Source organism: Lathamus discolor, chromosome 6 (genome assembly GCF_037157495.1).
Source record: "Lathamus discolor isolate bLatDis1 chromosome 6, bLatDis1.hap1, whole genome shotgun sequence".
In the NCBI taxonomy this organism is placed as follows: Eukaryota; Metazoa; Chordata; class Aves; order Psittaciformes; family Psittacidae; genus Lathamus; species Lathamus discolor.
The window spans coordinates 74,556,470-74,576,930 of record NC_088889.1 but is presented as its reverse complement, the minus strand read 5'-3'; the positions used below and the strand labels follow the sequence as shown (position 1 = coordinate 74,576,930).

Genomic DNA, 20,461 nt, shown 5'->3' with positions numbered 1-20,461 from the left:
GTGGGAGGTGGTTTCGGTCCTGCCTGTTCTGATTTCTCAGGTTGGGACGTTGGCTCTGGAGCGCAGCACTCTTAATGCTTGGTTCAACCCAGGAACTGGGAACATTTCCTTCATCCTCACCAGAAATGCCTGGGCGGAGATGAGGCAGAGTTGGCTTCCTGAGCTTAGGTAAGGGAAAGTAACCATAGAATCCCAGACTGGTTTGGGTAGGAAGGGACCCTAAAGCTCATCCAGTCCCAACCCCCTGCCATGGGCAGGGACACCTTCCACCAGACCAGGTTGCTCCAAGCCCCATCCAACCTGGCCTTGAACACTGCCAGGGATGGGGCAGCCACAGCTTCTCTGGGCACCCTGTGCCAGTGCCTCAGCACCTTCACAGGGAAGAGCTTCTTCCTGATACCAGATCTAAGTGTTCTCTTTCAATTTAAAGCCACTAAGTAAGTAGTCCATCTTCCTGCCTCTGCACCAGCAGGCAAGCCAGAGCTGTCAGACCATTTCTCGTTAGGAATCCAGTCTATCTGGTGTTATTAATGAAGGGATAATTACTCACTTAGGACTTTTGTTCTTCCAAAAGCTCTGCCTGCTCTGTCACGCCTGGAGGCTTATGACTGTGCAGTGAGTGTACCCTTGTGATGCCTTCACAGATGGATGTGGCAAAGGGTTGTTTCTTCTGAGTGTTTCCTGATTTCGCTCTTAGACAGGAGAGGATTCCTGTGCTGTGGCTTTGGTGGGATATTGGTCCTGTATGCGGAACTGGTGGGCTGGGCTGTGCTGGCTCTGGAGGGCACCCCCTGTGTCGAGAGAAATCTTGTGTCTGACCACGGCTCACTTCATCTTGATCCTGTTCTGCCTGTACCAAGCAGGGTACTCTCCTGGGTTGGTGCCTCTATGCCTTGGATACCTCTGATCATCTTTCCCAAGTGCATACAGTTGGACTGCTCCTGTACGTGTCTAGCCACTGGGCAGCTTATTTCTCCTTCTGACAGGAAAACCTCCTGCTCACAAGGTGCCTAGTGCTGACCTCGCTGATCAGAGGTTGGCAGAGTGATGGTGAAGGACTCATATCTCCTCTTGTAGCGCAATGTGCGCACAACAAGGTGGCTTCGCTCTCTGCTGCTTTTGTGACTGGGGGAACAGATCTGTACTGAGCCGTGACTCACCTTCTCCCATCATAAAATCCCAGACTGGTTTGGGCTGGAATGGACGTTAAAGCTCATCCAGTTCCAGTCTCCTGCCACAGGCAGGGACACCTTCCCCCAGACCAGGTTGCTGCAAGCCCCATCCAACCTGGCCTTGAACACTGCCAGGGATGGGGCAGCCACAGCTTCTCTGGGCACCCTGTGCCAGCGCCTCAGCACCCTCACAGGGAAGAGCTTCTGCCTAAGAGCTTGTCTCAGTCTCCCCTGTTTCAGTTTGAACCCATTCCCCCTTGTCCTACCACTACAGTCCCTGATGAAGAGGCCCTCCCCAGCATCCTTGTAAGCTCTTCAGATACTGGAAGGCTGCTATGAGGTCTCCAAGCAGCCTTCTCTTCTCCAGGCTGAACAGCCCCAACTTTCTCAGCCTATCTTCATACGGGAGGTGCTCCAGCCCCTGATCATCCTCGTGGCCTCCTCTGGACTTGCTCCAACAGTTCCATTTTCTTCTTAAGTTGAGGACACCAGAACTGCACACAGTGCTGTAAGTGGGGCCTCACGAGAGCGCTTCTCTATTTGCTTGGTTTTGAAGACGGGTTTTGTTCTGCATGTAGTTTTACTAATGCAGGTGACGGTTCCAGAGAGCTCAGCAGATATAACATGGTGACTTCTAATACAAGCACTCCTGTTGAGGTAGGAGCTGGGCAATGTCATGCTTGTAACCCCTCAGCCCCTTGGTTCTCTTCTCAGAGATCTTACATTCTGGATTGAGAAAGTCTAACGCTTTTCCTCAGCTGTCCTACTTCCCTCCGTGAGAGACTGGTCAGGCATAAATAACAGCCATAGATTCTCTTCTGGCTTCCAAAATGTTTTCAAAACCTTTAAAAGCTGTCCCAGTGAGTTTTAGTAAGAGTTGATATTCCCAGGAATTAGTGACTGAAGCGCTGATGATCCCTGCTGGTGCCTGTGTTGTGCAGTTTGTGCCTTTGGAGTGCTGTGTTGTCAGTGATGTATAGGGGCAGGAGGGAAGGGCTGTCCACCTGCACCATACCTCTGCCACCATCCGCCTCGCTTTGGGGAATCTTACGCTAGAAAAAGGATTAAACCCCACTCTTGTAGGACCCTCCTCCATTTGTTTTCCAATGGGCAAAGTTTCTTTTGGAGAAGCCAGTTGGAGCAGAAGCACTTTGAAAAGTATAGCTGCCCTCTCCTTCAGTGGCGTGTGGGACACAGTTTGGCTCATTTGAGAAGGGCTTTTTGGCAATGTTGGGAGAAACAGGGTATTCAATCATGAGAGCCTTCAGGAGCATTTCCCTGTTAATCTGAATGGCTTTCAAGGGTCTTTGAAGGACAGGGACTCCAAACTGCACTGCTATGGCCAGTTGCAGGAGGGCAGACTGACTGCCTGATACTCCCTGTGACAGATGGGACACTTGAGCAACACAACTATCACTTAAGAGGTGGCTCAGAGCTGTGAAATGCTGCAGTGGGGAGAATTCTTCCCGCAGGTGTAGTTTGATGTCTCTTCATCTCTTATGGTTTGGGGTTTTTTTACTCCTTAACTCGGGATGAATTCTGGCCAGGACCTAGCCTCTGATCTCAGGCTTGCCCACTTTGTGAGTAACTGTATTTTGGTTTTACTAATGGCTTTGTAACTCACTTTTTACTTCATTGAACTCGAATGTTTGACAAGAGTCCAGCCGCTGGATGTCCCAAAGGTCGTGTATGCATTGAGTGTGCTCAGTTAGCTAAGTTAGAATGTTCTGTCGCTTGCCTAGCTGCGTGCACTCTTCCAAGAGGTCCTGCCTCAGACTTTTCACAGAAAAGGGATTAAAGCTGTTGGTTGCAAAATCCAGCTTTGTTTACTGAAAAAGAGAGCTGTCAGAAGTAGCAGACACCATGAAGGAGATGGAGTATACCATAGAATCCCAGACTGGTTTAGGTTGGAAGGGACCCTAAAGCTCATCCAGTCCCAACCCCTTGCCATGGGCAGGGACACCTTCCACCAGACCAGGTTGCTCCAAGCCCTGTCCAACCTGGCCTTGAGCACTGCCAGGGATGGGGCAGCCACAGCTTCTCTGGGCACCCTGTGCCAGCACCTCAGCACCCTCACAGGGAAGAGCTTCTGCCTTAAATCTAACCCGAACTTCCCCTGCTTTAGTTTGAACCCATTACCCCTTGTCCTATCGCTACAGTCCCTGATGAAGAGTACTTCTCCAGCATCCTTGTAAGCCCTTTTCAGATACTGGAAGCTGCCATGAAGTCTCCACGCAGCTTCTCTTCTCCAGGCTGAGCAGCCCCTATTTGCTCAGCCTGACTCCTCACAGGGCACCCTGTGCTATTTTGGAGGCTTTATCTCTTGGCCTTTTCTGACGGTGCATCATGAAGTGGCTCTGAACCACTTGCTGGTGGCCACAAGCCTGCTTCTCGTTGCTCACCTGTCCAGCAGTGAGCCTTTGTTCTAGGCTGACACGTTTGGAGCAATGTGGGCTGGTCTTGATGGCCAGCACACACTGAGAAGACACTGAGAATCAAAACGAGGAGTCGCGTGTTAAACTCGGTACCAAATCCCACGTGTGTTAGTGGTGGCTTCCTGGCTCTCGTGTGTCACCTCAGCGGAGGCAGCAGTGCTCACCTGGGCTCCGAGATGAAGTCAGAGCAGCTGTATTTATGCTTCCAAAGCACTTGGATGCCATGAAGTTAATTCTCTTTCTTATGTCTTTAGATGGAATGCCTAAACAAAGCTTGAGGGCCTGCACTGTGTGAAGAGGATCAGAAGGAATATGTGATAAGCGCCAATCCTTGAGCTGTGATATTCAGGAAGCGAAGGACTGCTAAAAGCTCATTAGTTGAGAGGAGCTCAGATGAGGGTTGTGTAAGCAACCTTAATTCTGATGCTGCCTCCTTGGAGCCCGAGCTTGCCACTCCATTTTTCTGTTGTGTAGTCTTGGGTTGTTAAATGTTGGTAACTTCAGCACTTCCGTAAGTGCTGCTGGCCCCTTGTCCCACCTCTGGGAGAGTCAGCAGGTTGAGCTACAGAAAGCTGCTCTTTCCAGCTCTGAGCAGTACCACTGCTTCCCATGTGAGCATCAGATGATAAATGTGCTCCTGGGTCATGTATGGCAAGCAAAAGGGTGGATGGTTGGGGTGGTGTTAGCGTGGGCCTGCACGAACTAACACCGCAGTGTCGAGCTTCAGTGGAAGCACCAGACCCTGAGCTGCCACTGGAAGTACTGGGCAAGGGCTTCCCCTCTGTCTGTTTGCTCTGGATGCAAAATCCTCCTAAATGCCTGTAACCTTTTCATACTCAGTTGCGTGTCCTTTTTGCCACCTTATTTTCAAGCAGCATGCCCAGTAAGGGAGCTTGGTTTGTATCAGCTGTCCTCTCTTAAGCCAACCATAACTTTGTCTTGCCTCTTGCCCTTTTTTGGGGGTCGGTTTTGTTCCATTCCTGTAGGTTCCCAGCCTTATCCTGGGTTGAATAACTCAGGTCTGTTAGCTGCACATAATCCATACTGTTCCATTCACTCTGAGTTTGTGGCTCTGTGGCTTGCAGTGGTATGTACAGTGTATGTTGGCAGATGACTTAAATACTTCTCTGTTTTTCTAGGTCATTCATTTATGAAGCCGATAAAACTGGCTCTGTTTCTGACCTGTGTGTCACTACTGTACCCACAGCTCTTCACTCAAGGTGCCTTTTCACTGAAATCCTGTCTTCTGAAAGCAGTTTTTAGAATCTATTTCAGGAGCTTTCTGTACCCCGGGACTTCTGTTCCTGTCGCTCTACACTCGGTCCATTTCTTGAAAAGCCCAGGTTACCATTGCACAGCCGAGCCCTTTGGAAGCACAGTGAGACATGAAGGGGGTATTTCTGGCTGCTGCAAGAGCTCAGCACATGTGCAGCCCCACAAGGAGCCCAGCACCTGTCCTGCTTGTTCTGTGGCTGTGTGTATGCTGTACATCCAGGATAAACCCCTGTGGAGCTGGCTGTGTGTCTGCTGTTGGCAGTGCTGCTCCAATGGAGCTGCCCTGTGGCTCTAGAGGCTCAACAGACACTGGACAGAGGTTGCCCTTGGCTTGCAGTTGGCTTAAAACAGTGAATGCTCTGCATCAGCATGCAGATGTGTTTGGGCAGAGATGGTCCTTGTCAGAAGCTTTATACAGTAGTGTTTGGGTGTTTGGATGATGATTTTAAATGCTGGGAGGAATGAGGCCAGCTTAATAGGGCTTGGAGCAACCTGCTCTAGTGGAAGGTGTCCCTGTCTGTGGCAGGGGATTGGAGCTGGATGAGCTTTCAGGTCCCTTCAACCCAAACCAGTCTGGGATCTTAAGAACAGAGGGAGATGCAGGGTTTAGTGCATTGGTATGAGCCAGCAAGAAACAGGGCAGCAGTGGGGAGCACAGGAAACCAAATGTGTGTGAGACAAAGGCTGACCGGTCAAAGCTGGGCTGCTGGCAACGGTTGTATGACAGCAGATCTCCATCTCCCAAGTGACTGGTGTGGTCAATGCGATGGGCTCAGGAGGTGGTGAGCTCAGTGGAGTTTGAATGAGCACATGCTGGGCAATGGAGGGCTTCAAAGCAGGGGTGGGAAAGGTGTCAGAAGGATGCTGCACGTCCTTAATAGTAGACTTAATTTGGTTTTTTCATATATTTTTTTACCTTCTAAATTCACCTTACCCTCACTGGATGATGTAATACATGTGCTTGGTCTTACTGCTTACAATTACTTCTACCTCAGCCACATTACCCTGTTAGAACAGTTCTGCCACAATAGTTCAACTAAAGCTTTATCCAGATGGCTGCCCACATATTCCAGTGAAATTAGTGCAATTAATTTGGGCAAAAGACCTAGCATATTGCTTATAGCCTTTTTGCAGGAAGATTGTGGGCAGAAAGGTTCCCTGGAGGGTCTCTTTAAACCTGCCTTTTAGCTTTGGGATTTTTGGCTGTACATGGATGTAATGGGACTAGCAGTGGGAGTGCTGGATAGAGTGGAAACCGCAGGAGAAATGATAGAACATTAGGTTGGAAGGGACCTCAGGGATCATCTGGTCCAACCTTTCTACACAAAGCATGATATAGGCTAGATGTCCCAGCACCCTGTCCAGCTGAATATTAACAGTGTCCAGTGTTGGGGAATCTACCACTTCCCTGGGGAGGCTATTACAAAAAAGAGTCTCCATCTTCTTTGTAGCCACACCTTAAATGCTGGGACATGGCAGTAAGGTTTCCCTGGAGCCTTCTTTTTTTCTAGGCTGAACAAACCCAGCTCCCAGCCTTTCCTCATAGGGCAGCCTTCCCAGTCCTTGGATCATCAAGCTGGTGACGGGCGCTCAGGTGAGAGGACAAGAGGCGGTTGGTCCCTAATGCCGTCCACATCTCTGGCAAAAGCTGTGATTTTGAGCAGTGCTGGAAAGAGGTGACTCACGGTTTGCTGGGCACATGGACTGTCAAAGAGGAGGAATCGGGGCCTAAATGGGGCTACAAGAAACCTGGAGAGAGGCTTTGGGCAAGGGCCTGTAGGGACAGGCCAAGGGGGAATGGCTTTAACCTGACAGAGGGGAGACTGAGATGAGCTCTTAGGCAGAAGCTCTTCCCTGTGAGGGTGCTGAGGCGCTGGCACAGGGTGCCCAGAGAAGCTGTGGCTGCCCCATCCCTGGCAGTGTTCAAGGCCAGGTTGGACACAGGGGCTTGGAGCAGCCTGGTCTGGTTGAAGGTGTCCCTGCCTGTGGCAGGGGGTTGGAACTAGATGAGCTTTAAGGTTCCTTCCAAAACAAACCAGTCTGTGAGTCCATAAGGAAAGAGGTCAAGTGAAATCAGAGATGGATGTAAGAGAGGAAACCACGCTCTGTGGTGTGAGCAGTGTGGAGAAGGGCATGTGAGGGAGAGGAGGGTGTCAGCCAGGATTTGGCTTTGAGATCCAAAGGGGAGAGCAGAGGGAATCTGAGCGTTTGTGCTCACCACGTGCTGCTGGAGCCAGGGCTGTGTGGTGCTGCTGATGCCCATGGCCATCCTCCTGTGCTTAGTGGTGCAGGGTGGGAGAACAGCGTGCAGAGCCCTCGGCTTTCTCCACGTGCCTCCTCCTGCACCTGCAGGAGGGTGCTCTGCTCACGGGGAGTGCCAGTTGAGCAGCAAAGGTCGCTTCCTTTCTTTTTAATTCTCTTTTGGACAGGAATTTGAAAGCTTAATGCAGCCTATTGTGCTGGGAGATGCGCAGGCAAGCTCTCCATGGCAACTCTCCCTATACACAAAGCACCATATGGCTTTTTCGGAGGGGGAGGGAATAAACTGAGCAGAAAAGTCACCCTTTGTTTGTGGTGGTGTTTGTCTTTGCTCTCTTGACATGGAGCACAGGGAAGTGGAAACACTGAGTGCTGTCTCCTGGGCATGGCTTCTGCTGGCCATGCCACCAGCGAGGCTGCAGGTAAGCTCTCAAGTGGCCTTTCCTTGCTTTTTACAGTGGAGGTTCTGTAAAATACACCCTGCCTGTGCAGAGAACCCGTGCGCAGACACTGTCACATTCACCCCCACACCAAGAAGCACCCAAAGGGCTGGGATGGCTCCAGGAGCACGTGGTTTGGGCGAGAGCTGCCTATGAGGCTGCTGATGGCAGGGAGCTGTTTGTGTGGCATCTCCCCACACATTACAGCCCTGCTTCCAAAGGGAGCTGGAAGCCTTCACTTGACTGTAAATCCTTCCTTTTCAAGTCCCTTTGGAAGGGATGAGCGGAATAAGTACCTTCATCTGTGTCAGTAGGAAAGCAGGAAGCTTCAGTGTGTCTGCTTGGAGGGGAGGAAGAGAAATGACAGGGGGAAGAGCAGCCTGTGCCTCGCTTTGCTGCCTTCGGGGTGCTCTGCGGGTCTCAGGGCTGTGCTGGGAGCCCTGGAAGTGGCCTTGCAGGTGTGTTGCCCGGCCGAGGTGTGAGATGAGGCGCTGGAAGCACTGGCAGCTTCCCAGCACCCGGCTGCTGGGCTGGAATCTTGCTGCTGTCAGATCGGGGAATCACATGTGTTGTAGATGAGGTGTTTGTGCTGCGCGGAGAGGCTGTGGAGAGCAGAGCTGTCACCGGGGCCTGTGCAGGGGCGGACATGGTACAGGGCAGAGCCTGGGTTTGATTTATGGCCGAAGCCCCAGGAGCCCCAGACCTGGGTCAGGGGAGGGCTTTTTTCTCATTGTGCTCAGCTTCTCCCCACCACCACCAAGGGCTGCCAGTACCAACCAGGTTGATGGCCCCAGTGTCTCCTGCTTTCATTGAATGTCATCTGGAAAAGGCACTGGGAAGGGTGTTTGGGTGGGAGGGAGCATGCACCTTACTCTGTCCTGTGCCATATCATAGTGTCCCAGACTGGTTTGAGTAGGAAGGGACCTTACAGCTCATCCAGTTCCACCCCCTGCCATGGGCAGGGACACCTTCCACCAGACCAGGTTGCTCCAAGCCCCGTCCAGCCTGGCCTTGAACACTGCCAGGGATGGGGCAGCCACAGCTTCTCTGGGCACCCTGTGCCAGCGCCTCAGCACCCTCACAGGGAGCAGCTTCTGCCTCATATCCAGCATAAATCTCCCCTCTGTCGGTTTGAATCCATCACCCCTTATCCCTTGACTTCATACTACATGTACAGATCCCTTAATGAAAAAGGGCATTTCTTGCTATCGGAGATGGACCCAAAGTGGGAGCCTTGGCTGTGACTCCGTGGGGATTGGACCCATTGAGGGAAGCCGAGTGTGATCCTGTCTGGGTGGCTGTGCAAAACGTCGTGTGACTTACTGAGTTCCTTTGGTTGGGCTTGGGTTCAAGTCACACAATGTGGCTGTGCTGCCAGCCTGCTGGGAAGCCACCAACCTGCAGACCCGGCTTCATAGCTCTGCTCCCATCATCTGCCTCAAGCAGCCAGGAAGGGAAGGCCTTTCTCTCCACAAACCCGGGTGGTGGCCGAGCTTTCCTAGAGCACTGACGTAATGACTTCTCCTGCCCGGCCAAGTCTATTGGTATCAGACAGCCCTAGTGCTGCAGTGTTTGCAGCTCCAAGGCATGTGGTTCTGAGCCTGCAATTTATTTTGGGACTGCAGCATCTGATCTGGATTTGGTGTTTCCAGCCTGTGATCTGGGTCGTGTGCTGGATCGGGCATTAGCTGTTGCTGGAGGGAGCATGGGGAATTCACGCTGCCTTTCCTCTGTTGAAGGGCTCAGAAATGCTGCTCCTCTGCTGCAGATGGGTGTTTGGGGGCGGGAGGGGGGATTTTTTTTGTAACAAAATCTCCTTGAAAACCTCCTATTTTCCCATCTGCCTGTGAGGATGGCTCCTGATGTGGCTGGCCACGGGAGGAGCAGTAGATGATAAAAGCCTTGGTGCAGCCTGCTTTCTCTGTGGTTCCCATGGTAGTTGGCTGTCACACGTTGATCTAATGTATTCCCTACCCACAGAAGGATTAAAGCCTTCTGGGAGAAGACTAAGAGGATGCAGGAAACGGAGGTAGGGAAGAAACCAGGAAAAGGAGTGGAAACCATGGCGGTGTAGGGATGAATCCGGCGCTGGCCCCATCAGAGCAGCAAGGGGCCTTGTAGGACCTTTGCCAGGGAGCAGCCAGCCCAAGTGCTTTCCACCAGAGCTGGTGGTGGGATGTCTGGAAGCAGAGGTCCTCTCTGAAAGCTGAAGACATCGGTGTGTGCAAAAGGAGATTCCTGTCCTGATGCTGTCATGTTTCCCAAAACCATCCTTCGCTTGAGGATACGGGTTTCCTTTTGGTGATTCTCTTTCTTTTGTTTTCCTCTGCAGATCCAGACAGCCAGTTGTATGATATGGGATATACCCCTGAGGAGGAAGCCCCGGCCTGTCCTGATGAGTTTGATGACTTTGTCACATTTGAGGCAAGTATGAGCACTGTTGGCTCCCGCAGACGTTGGCTGTATACGGTGTGAGGCTTCAGCATGGAGAGTTTGGCTGGGGGAGATGAGCATTTGCTCTCACGGGGCTCAGGGATACTTAACATGCTATAAAGACAAAGCTTTTAATCTGAGGGTGAGTGGCCCAGGGAATTTAGACCAAGAATTTGGAGCTGTTTCAGCAAAAATTGGTGTTCAAGGAAAACCCTACAGCTAATGCTAGTTTAGCATGCAGAGCATGGTGTCCTGGGTGAAAGAGGGGCAGCGCTAGCAATGTGGGAAGGGTGCTTGCTGCTGTTGTATTTATCTTAGTAATGGAGTTGCTGAGGTTGGAGAACCTGAGCCTGATTTTGAGATGTCCAAGCCAGGAGCCTGCTGGAGCGGCACAGCGGCACGGTTGGACATTGGCACTCAGTGCTCTTTGGCCAGTAAGAGGCAGAGCAGGAGACAAAAATGTAGATTTTCCTTACTGTTCTTGGGCTTGATCAAGGATGCGGATCTGACATGGTGTTTTTTCCTTCTGTTAAAGTTACAGCCTCCATCCTTGTTTCCTCCAGTAATCCTTAGCACGCAAGTGTATCGCAGTGATGTCCTGTATCTGCTCTCCCCAGTTAGAAAGGAAGCTGCTCCTGCCGTGCCCTACTATCTGTGTTTATGAGCCTTTGGGCTTTGCTTGGAAGGCTTTCTCCATTTCTCCTCCATGCCTTCCAGCCTGGAATCCAAAGGCGCTGCAGGTGCCTTCAGAGCAAAGGGCTGGTTGGCTCCCTAGTCCAGCGTGGGGACTGAAGCTTCTTTCTGCTTTTCCTTTTGTAAACTTTCCTCTTCAGGGTTTCGACTGTTGTGTCTTGGTGGCCTGGATGTTTTCATCACACAGATTATTACTTGGAAAGGGACTCCCAGCTTCCTTTATATTTACGTGCAAATATCCATGTCTTTGCTTTGTGTAGTCTGTAGTATGTTGTTTGTGACTTCTTGATAAAAGGCTCAAGCTATTCTTTTGATTTTTCTAAGTATAAACTGAGTGTTGGGCAGCTGCTCTTCCCCATGTCAGTTAAAAGGTCCATCACTGGCGATGGCTACAAGCTCTCACTTGGATGACTTAGGCCTGACAGTTGACCAGGTCATCATCCCATTTCCCAACCAAGCAGTGGTTTTCTTGAGCCGATTGCCAGCTCTTGCGATGAAGTCAAGGGACCTGCACTGTCACCCTGAGCAAGTCCCATATTCCCTTAGGACTGCTTGGATAAACACAGCCTTAAGAGCTAGCTTCCTCCCCCAGAAAGCTTTCAAGGGCATGTTGAATATTAGATTGGTTTTCCTTTTTGAGAGAGAGTTACACAAGCCAGGAATAGCTGTGCAGAAAGGGGGATAGGAAGGCAGGAGGGGAGGTGGGTTTTCATGTTCTCTGTCTGGCACAAGGTCGCAAATGTGCTTTTTTATCCACTGGACTGAGCAGTTTGGAGGCTGCGACAGTCGCGGTGCTCATGCAGGCAAGGGCTTCTGCTTTCTGTTCCTCAGGCCTGTGTCAAGGGATGGTCTTCTCTGAGATTCAGAGTCAGGGATGTTTTCTAAGGGCTAATTTAACACAGATGAGCTCTGTCAGTGCTGCAAGCTATTCTGGGCAGGAATACCAACAAGGCGGGTGTGTGCCCCGCTGGGATGGAATAATTCTGCTGCCGGGCCATCATTTCCTTGAAACGACAAGGTGACCCAAAGGAGGAAAGGTGCTGAGTCCTGAAATCTCCTTCTGAGAAAGATGTAAATGGATTCTTACGTGGAATTCAGGGCAATCATCTAAAGATCAGAGCTCTGCTGGTGTCTACGTTTAATATGCCGGGGAAGAATTACCCCTGTTGTCTTGGATACATGATTTGAAATAATTTCCAGCCTGCAAGGATTTCGTAGAGGTTTAGCAAATGAGAACATGACCAAGAAATACCGCTCAGCATTGCGTGTGTAAAAATAAACTGGTGTCTTGGGGCGTGCGGTGTTTTGTTCTTGTTCAGCTGAGCTGTGAGCTCTCAACGTGTCTTTTGTTCCACATGTCCTGTAATGCTGTACCTTGGAAAGCTTGAGCTGTTTCAGGGAGGGAGGGATGAGAGAAGCCGGATGGGGGAATGAGGAAGCAACCTGCTGGGAGCAGCAGCAGAGTGTTTTTCACTGAAGCACTGTGCAAAAGAGCTGCAGGAGGGCTCCGGCAGGCTCCTTGTCATTAGGTGCTGCAGGCTGCTACTCTAGGAACCATTAATACAGAAAACAGGTAAATGGCCTTTTCCAGTATATATTCCACCTTGCTTGGATTCATCCGGAAGAGAGGGCAGGGAAAAGCACCCTTCAAAAGCGAAGACATTGCCTTTCCTCCGAGCAGACCTCCCATACCACCAAAAAGCAGTTTGTATTCTCAAATGTCCCCATTTCAGCCCTGAAACCTGCTTCTAAACATGCAGCTAAACATGACAGCTTCTTTCTCAGCCCCCAGAACACAGCTGGTGGGTTCAGGCAGCGGCTGAGCCCCTCTTGTTTTGCCAGGGCGGTGGGGTGAAGAAGCACAGCTTGTGTCACATCACAGGACCTTTGGAAGGAGCTGAAGGAGAGGTGCTGCGCTTGTTTTGTGTGGTACTGGGAGCAATTGGGGTTACTGGATTTGCAGTATCAGCTTGGTCCTCCTTAAGCAGCACAAAATTGCAGTGGCTTGAGTGCTTGGCTCTTACAAGTGTTGGGGCCTTGATGGAGAGCTTTTCTTCCAAATGTTTGTTCAAACAAGTGTAAACAAGTGCTTTAAGCAGTCTAAATGAAAATGTCTTCTCTCAGTTAATAAGGTTACTCTTGTTGGTGACTCAGCCCCTCTTCTGGTGGCTGTCAGCAGTGGGAGCTGAACATCTGTGGAAAACCCTGAGCACCCACTATTGGTGTCTGCAGCCAGTGTTTGCTCTACAGGGAGGAGAACCAGCACTTCATCTTCCATTAAAGGTGTTAAAATCTCTCAAAGGGGGCAAGACCTTGGCACTTCACACAGGGACCTTTGTAATGTCAGGTACTGCCACAGTTCAGCCGCTGGTGTGGCTCCTGATGTGGCATGGAGCCCCTGGCTCTTGTTGCACCTTGCCAGGTCTGTCCAGCAGACTGGTCTGGCTGTTAAACTGTTCTCAAAGAGGATTTCTGGTAGCATGGCTTCACTGAGACAGCGGCTCGAGGGCAGTGGAACCGCAGAAGCCTCAGTTCCTGCAGCCACGTGGCTGCCACCTGCATCCAGCTGTGGTAATCCCTAGTGCTCCACTGCCACATGTGCAAGAGGAATCTCATCCCTATACACCCCCTCCTGAGCAGGGAGAGCATCACCTCAGTAGGGGTTCCTGCCTGCAGCCCCCAGGTAGTGTGTTTCTCCCTGCCCAAGGTGGATGCAGGGCAGCTGATGACAAGCTTTGTACTTACACAGGGAAATGCCACCAAAAAATAATGACAGTGTTTCCGGCCACACTGCTTTGTAAAACTGTGCAAAGGGAGCCTGGAGTCTGTCTGCACACCTGAGTGCTCGCCTGCCTTCCCCCAGGTTGGGTTTGTGCAGGTAGTGCTGACTAACTGCATGGTAGGAGTTATCCTTGCCTCGCTTGCAAGCTCCCATGAAGCTTGTGACTCAGTTCTGAGGTACACAGACTCATTTACAATGCTCTGCAGGGGGACAAGGAGAACTCGGAGTCAGCTTTCATGATACCTGCTGTGCTTATGGATGAGCCCACTTGAGCAATGCAGAGCAGCAAGACTGACTCTCCCAGCATGAAAGCAAGCCACAAAACTTTGGCATGCTGCTGGAGTTATGTTGAGGGTGCTGAGTCCAACTCTGGAGTCCTCAGTGCAGGAAAGATGGATCTGTTGGAGAGGGTCCAGAGGAAGGCCACAGAAATGATCGGAGGGATGGAGCACCTCTGCTGTGAGGAATGGCTGAGAGTTGGGGTTGTTCAGCCTGGAGAAGAGAAGGCTCTGGGGAGACCTTACTTTGGCCTTTCAGTACTTAAAAGGGGCCTGTAAGAAAGACGGGGAGAGACTTTTTAGCAGGGCCTGTTGCAAGAGGATGAGGGGTGATGGTTTTAAACTAAAAGAGGGAAGATTGAGGCTGGGCATCAGGAAGAAATTCTTTACAATGAGGGTTATAAAATCCTGGCACAAGTTGCCCAGAGAGGTGGTGGATGCCACATCCCTGGAGACACCCAGGGCCAGGCTGGATGTGGTTTTGGGCAACCTGGTGTAGTTGAAGATGTCCCTGCTCAGTGCAGGGGGGCTGGACTAGATGAGCTTTGGAGGTCCCTCCTATTCTATGATTCCATGAAGTTGTGTTGCTGTAGGAAGGCTGGAGGAGAGGCAGGGCCGGTTCAAGGCTGTGCTCCGTAGAGGCTGACCGGGAGCACAGTAAATAGCCCAAGTGCTGGGTGTAGCCACGGGAACTCGTGCTTTGGGCCAGCACGCTCATAGGAAGACCCTTTTTTGACACCTCAGAATAGGGCGGCCGAAGCGGCCGTGTACGAGGGGCCGGGGATGCAGCGCAGCGCTGTGCGCTGCTGTGTGCCTTGTGCAGGGCTGTTGCCATCTGCTGGGCAGCCGCTGTGGCTCCGCTCGGAAGCGGCCCGGAAGATGCATCCCATGGAGCCGTGCACAGCCATGGGAGGGGAGCTGTGCTTTCTGAGAGCAGCAGCACTGACCGGACATGCAGCAACGCTACGACCAGGCGTGTGTATGGGCACCCTGCGAGCAGCAGCTCACACAGCACAGCTGGAGTGGATCTGGGGAGCGGAAATGGTTGTTGGCGAGGTCCCACATCCAGTTGTCCCTGTTCTGGGAGGATGGGCCACTCCAGGCACAGCTGGTGGCTGCTGAAAGAACTGTGGCCTCTGTTAAAGCTGGAATCTCTTTTAATGTGGAGCAATTGAATTTAATGCTTTTTGAAAGGCAAAAGGTATCAGAGTGAGACAATTTAAGTGAGATAGGCCTTGGGCCAGTCTGGTGTAGTGGAAGGTGTCCCTGCCCATGGCAGGGGGTTGGAACTGGATGAGCTTTAAGGTCTGTTCAAACCCAAACCAGTCTGGGATTCTCTCTTTTCCTTCCCCTAAGGCAGAGAGCTGTGCCTGGTGCACACAGAGTATTTGGAGTTATGTATTTTCTGCCTCTTCTGCTTTGCAATCCCCAGCAGCATCTCCATGCCACTGTTACCAGCAGATGCATCTCTCCAAGATGCCAACTAGTCTGAAAAGATGGGGTGAAGCTTTGCAGCCCTCAAATGCAATCTGCCTCCTGGCTGCCCAGGGGTTTGCAGGGCCAGGGCAGGTTCAGCCCAGGCCTGGGGCTCAGCTCACCAGCTCTTCCAGGGACAATGTGGCCCTAACCACACTAAGGCAGGAACGAAGGTCTGCAGTGCTTTGCCACGTGGCACTGCTGTACCACCACATTGACAGTGGGGATGGGAAGATGGAGATGACACAGCAGCATTAAAGACTGCAGCTCTTCACCCCTTGGCTCGGGCTTTCCTTACCAGTGCTGTTCCCCTGTCTGGAAGGACTGGCCTCAACAGGCTTCTGGTCACAGAGCTAACCCAGAAGCATCGGCGTGTCTGAATGAAAGAAAATCACAAGCCCTTCTCCAGGTTGGCTGCTGGAATTGCTGTTAATTTTGTCATCAACAGCTCTGCACTCAAAATCTTGTAGGTGGCCACAGGGCTGTGAAACACAACTGATGTAGTTTATCTGTTCCTCTTCCTATCCCCTGGGGAAGCATGCAGGGCCCTGAGCCATGTCCCACTGTCCCCAAAGCCTTTCTGCTCCCTTGTGTGGAGAGAAGAAGGAGCTGCCCATCGTGTTCGCAAGCCCAGAGCACAGCTTCACAGCAAACAAGTGAACAGTCTGTATTCCATTTGTATTGACTAGGCACAAGAAAATGCAGTAATCAAGTTCCTAAATCTCCTGAACTGAACTTCACAATCAGTCCGTGGTGATAACTCGGTAACAAAAAGCCTGGAAATACCAAAGGAATTCATCTATTTAGTGTATTCATATATATAGACACGTGCTTAAAGGAAAGGATGGGAGTGTGATGTGTCCCTGAAGGCAGGACTGCAGGGTCAGGGTGAGAAATTTCTTTGCTGGTGGGGAAAGATTCCAGTTGGAGTGTTTGCCCTGCGCAAAACAGGCTGGAAGGAGACTGGAAAATAAAGACCTTGAAGCCTTATCTGGAACTGCGAGCGCAGTGCGTGGGACCAAGAAACGGCGTGGGGCTGCGGCACACCGAGCAGGCCAAGCCACGGTGCAAGCAAAGGTGTCTCAGTAAGAGTTTGAAGAGTGAGACTGGCAGAGGTTGCCATTAGCTCTGCTGTAGGGGTACCTGTCGTTGGGCCCCTCACAGTGGTGCCGGGCCTTCCCCGAGGAGCTGTGAGAGCAGAAGGGCAGTGACCAGCTCAGCTGAGTGGCAGATGCTGACAGGGCAAGGAGGAGAGCTCAGGTTAAAGCATAACTCTGCTGCTGCCGTGCTTGTTAGCAGCAGTCCCTGGTTTTCCTGGACTCGGCACAGAAGGTCAGCTGGTTATCAAGGTACAAGACACTTCCAGTGTTGCTGAGTCATAGGTTCTGCTTGGGGCATTGTGCTTCAGGAAGGATGTGGCCCAGAGGAGAGAAAGGACAACTCGGAGAAAATGTGATTTGGGAAGGTAATGGAAGGAAATAAGGTTATTTATGCTGACAGGCACGACTGCAGGAGCCGGAGGTTTGAAATACGTGAAGATTCTATAGAGAGGAAACAGAGAAACAGATAAACCCCTCAAAACTTGTGGGTTTGAGTGGTGCATTGCAAACCAAGTGCTGTCAAGGACATTGGCTCTATGTGCCAGCAGCTGCTGAGGGGAAGGAGGACACTGTAGATCTGGTCTCCCTGTGGATCAGGTCACCCTGTGGCTCTGATGGAGCTTCTGCATTCACAGAAGGCACCTGCCTGGGTGAGGGCACTGAGGAGCTGGGGCTGTGGCGGGGTTGGTGTGTTTGTAAGCTCAGTTAAGCACCCATGACCGAAGCACCAGCCCTGCTCTGTGGTCAATATCCTCATCATGTATCGCAGATTGCCGCCTGAGTCACCCAGAGGGTGATCGTGATTGCTCCTGAGCTTCCCCTGCTGATCATAGCAAGCCTGCTTTATTTTTCTATTTGTAGCTCTAAGGAAGGAATTTGTCATTTAGCGCTTAAATATTCACCAGAGCTATCAGGAAGGGTGAGATAAGCCCCGGAAGCCTCTATAGGTCCTCTTCCAAATGAACCTTCTGCATTGGTGATGGATTCATGGGCAGAAGTGTGCGGGGCTGAATGCTGTGTGGGGCTTCACAAGTGTGCTTTTATTTTGGTACTCACATAAGGAGGAGGGCTGCAGTCTCAGGGCAGGGAGGTGTGTGTTAGCTCCCGTCTCCTTATCGTGGAGGCTGGGAGGTCGGGAACAAAAGGCGCTCTGTTCCGGACCGCACTGAGCTGCTAAGTCTTATGCCTGGAGTCTCCTGGACTTTGCTTCCCTCCCGCCTTGCAGAAGCAGCCGGCAGCTCCTGGAGCTGGGTTTGACTTGGGCGACGAGGCGATGTGTCCACAGGTGGGTTTTGAGTGCTAACATGAAGTAAGGGTTTCTAGAGGGATTGCTCTTGGCCTTGGAGGTGCTGGGAAGAGGCAGGGTGGCACCAGGCTGGGTCACTTGTTTTCTTACTGAGTGTGTTGGGGTGTGTGATGTATCCTTCCTCCCTGTAATCCATGGGGTGCGTGCATGTGATGGATCTTCATACTCCTCTCTGCCTGGGTCTTCTTGGGGGAGCTGGACCAGGAGGGACGGTAGCTCAAGTTTTTGGGGTGCAGAGGTCAGTCTGCACGATCTGATGTGTTGTGCATTGGATTTGGGTTTGTTTTTTGAGGGAGGTGGGTGCTTTCAGTTTGTCCCAATGAATGCAGTGCATAGTTCTCTTGCTCAGTCTTAAAAGGTGTAGTTGAGTGTAGCAGCCTCAAAACCCAACTTCAGGAGCTGTGTTGTAGAAGTTGACTTCACCCAAGGCTGAGCACAGGTCCGGGCTTCCCTGGAAAGCAGACATGGCCCAGATATGTGGGAAGAGGCAGATACTGTGGCCGACAGATAACTGCTGATGGCAGGGTCCAATGTTGGATCACTCAGAAGCGTGATGGGCTTCTGGACCATTGCTGGTGCCAGAGGCTGAGCTGCTGTGGGGTGTTTCAGGGCTTTGGGGCTTTGTATTGCCATAGACTCAGGTGAGACTGTAAACATAACTCCCTTCTCCCTGGCTTTGAACTGGTTTAAAGCTAGTGTAAGCACAGGTTGCCTGCTGCAGGACTTGGCGGATGCCTCAGTGCTGTTAGCTGTGGGAGCTCCTTCTGCACTATCGGGTCCTGCGCTGAGCAGCAGGACGCTCTTCATCTCGTCTCCTTTTGGTCTCAGCTTGTCCCACAGCTCTGGTGGGTCTCTGGGTGTTCATTGGGCCAGCACTGGCTCAGCTCCAGGCAGGGCAGCATTCTGAGCCTGATACTGGCACCAGGGCCCTGGCAGCAGTCAGGAGAGGGTGTCCTTGAGGGTGCTGGTCTGTCCTGTGTGCAGTCAGAGCTGGTGTTCATCATAAATAGGCTCATACTTGCTGGGACAACAGAGTTGTTTCTCCTGTTTCTCTCCCCTCACTTCCCTTCCCGACCTTCTGAGTGTTTGTGGCCAAGGACAGCAGAGCTTTGGGATGCTGGGGTGGCTCTGGGCACAAGCAGGGACCAGCCCTGCAGAAAATGCCTGGGAGGAACTTCCCCAGGAGCCAGACTTTGCCCTTCTCTCCAAGGTAACGCCTTGCAGGTGATTCCCAATAGTCTTGTTTCCTCTCCTCATACTCCTTTCTTTTAATGAAGATGGGTTTTAATAGCACTTCACAACACTTAATCAAATGGTCTTTATTCCAGCATGCAATCAAGTGCCTGGAATAAATGAACTGCTTCTGGGGAAGTCTCCTAAAGGTGCTTGATCATCTCACTAGTTTTATCAGGGCACACTGCATCACCCCAATGCTGATTTCATCCTTTTGTTTCCTTTTCGTCCATTTATTTCCTGTTTCCTTTTAGAAACAGCAGGGCTCACCGCTGGGCTGCGCCTGGATGGCCAACATTGTGCTCAGCAGAGGAAAGAGGTCTAGCAGCAGAGGAGTTGAACCACAATCCTGTCTCAGTTCAGGGGCTCTATGTGTGTGTATGTGCCCCCGTTTTCAGGTCTGAGGTTTACCTGAAGCATCTGTGGGTATGTTTCATTTGATAAAAGCATGAAATACATAGATACTGGTGACACCAACCCCATTCTGAATGCGGTGGGGGTGTTCCTGGCAAGCCCCCTGCAGCACTTGCAGCCTGGCCTGGCTGTCCCAAGCCCACAGCTGTCTTCAAGGGTATCATGGGGTTTTTAATCTGCAGAAGTGTTTGCTCTCTGCCTGCTCACAGAAAGGCACAAGCTGCTCACGGCTTGGCCGAGTGAGAGATGTGGCAGGGAGGTTTGAAGGGTCAGTGCACACACCAGCTGCTCTGGTGCCATAAACAAGAGCTTTGTGCAACCTGTGGCTGCACCTTTGCCTGGGGCTCAGAGGCTTGGGTTTGCTTTGCTTTAGCAAGCAGTGGTAATGCCTTACCGCCTTGGTTTGTCTATCTGCTTCTTGCATCTTTTCCTGGGGTTTAGTTACTTAATCTGTAATGAAATGTGAAGCAAAGTTCTCCACGCTTATGCTCAGAAAAAGGACTTTGTTTATGGTTTCAACTGCCTCTTAACTCCTTGACCGCATCAGTTTAATTTTAATAGAGCTCTTGCGTTTGAAATCTCAAGAGACTATTTTTTCTCCTTTGCTAAACACAAAGAAAGTTTGTAAATCGTGTGACAGGTCATCTTTTTTATTTCTTTGTAAATAAATAAATGGCGGCACATCCTTGATATGGCTGAAGGAGGGTGGTTAATGTGCTCTTATGGTGACTACTTCTAGCTTAAAGCATTGCTCCCTCATTCAGCCTGTATTTCTCATCAGTAAGATGCTTTGTTATAATTTGATATATAAGTTGTCTAACTAAGGGCGCTGATGCCTTGAGCCGTTCAGCTCCTGGTTATGCTTCATGTTGAGAGGGTCAGTAATGGGTGGGTTTTAATCTAATTATTTGTGGATCGGAGTGGTTTGGGGTTGTTGGTTTCTTTGCAGTAGTTGTCTTTACTTTGTGCTCATGAAAATACTTCAAGTTATACTTAAATTATTTAAGTTTTTTGAGTGGAAAGGGTTTATTTAAAAAAAAATCCAAAAAACCAAAACAACAAAACCAGCAGTGTTTACTTTGGAGTCTACAAGCAAAATTATTTCTAGTTTGGCATTAAACCTTTCTCAAACAGGCGAAAAGCATCCCTCTGAAGCAAGCAGGGA

At 51.0% G+C, this 20,461-nt stretch overlaps 1 protein-coding gene across 4 annotated transcripts in view; it reads left to right on the top strand.

Moving 5' to 3' along the window:
* Nucleotides 1-20,461, top strand: part of RAB11FIP3 (RAB11 family interacting protein 3) — a 77,871-nt gene that overhangs the window by 29,915 nt on the left and 27,495 nt on the right. For 2 of the 4 annotated variants that reach the window (XM_065683726.1, XM_065683727.1), the window contains exon 3: nucleotides 9,914-10,005. In XM_065683726.1, the coding sequence (XP_065539798.1) occupies nucleotides 9,914-10,005 (92 nt within the window). Of the gene's footprint in view, nucleotides 1-9,913; nucleotides 10,006-16,606; nucleotides 16,709-17,386; nucleotides 17,629-20,461 lie in introns of those variants that run through there. The other 2 variants (XM_065683729.1, XM_065683728.1) reach the window with 2 other exon arrangements.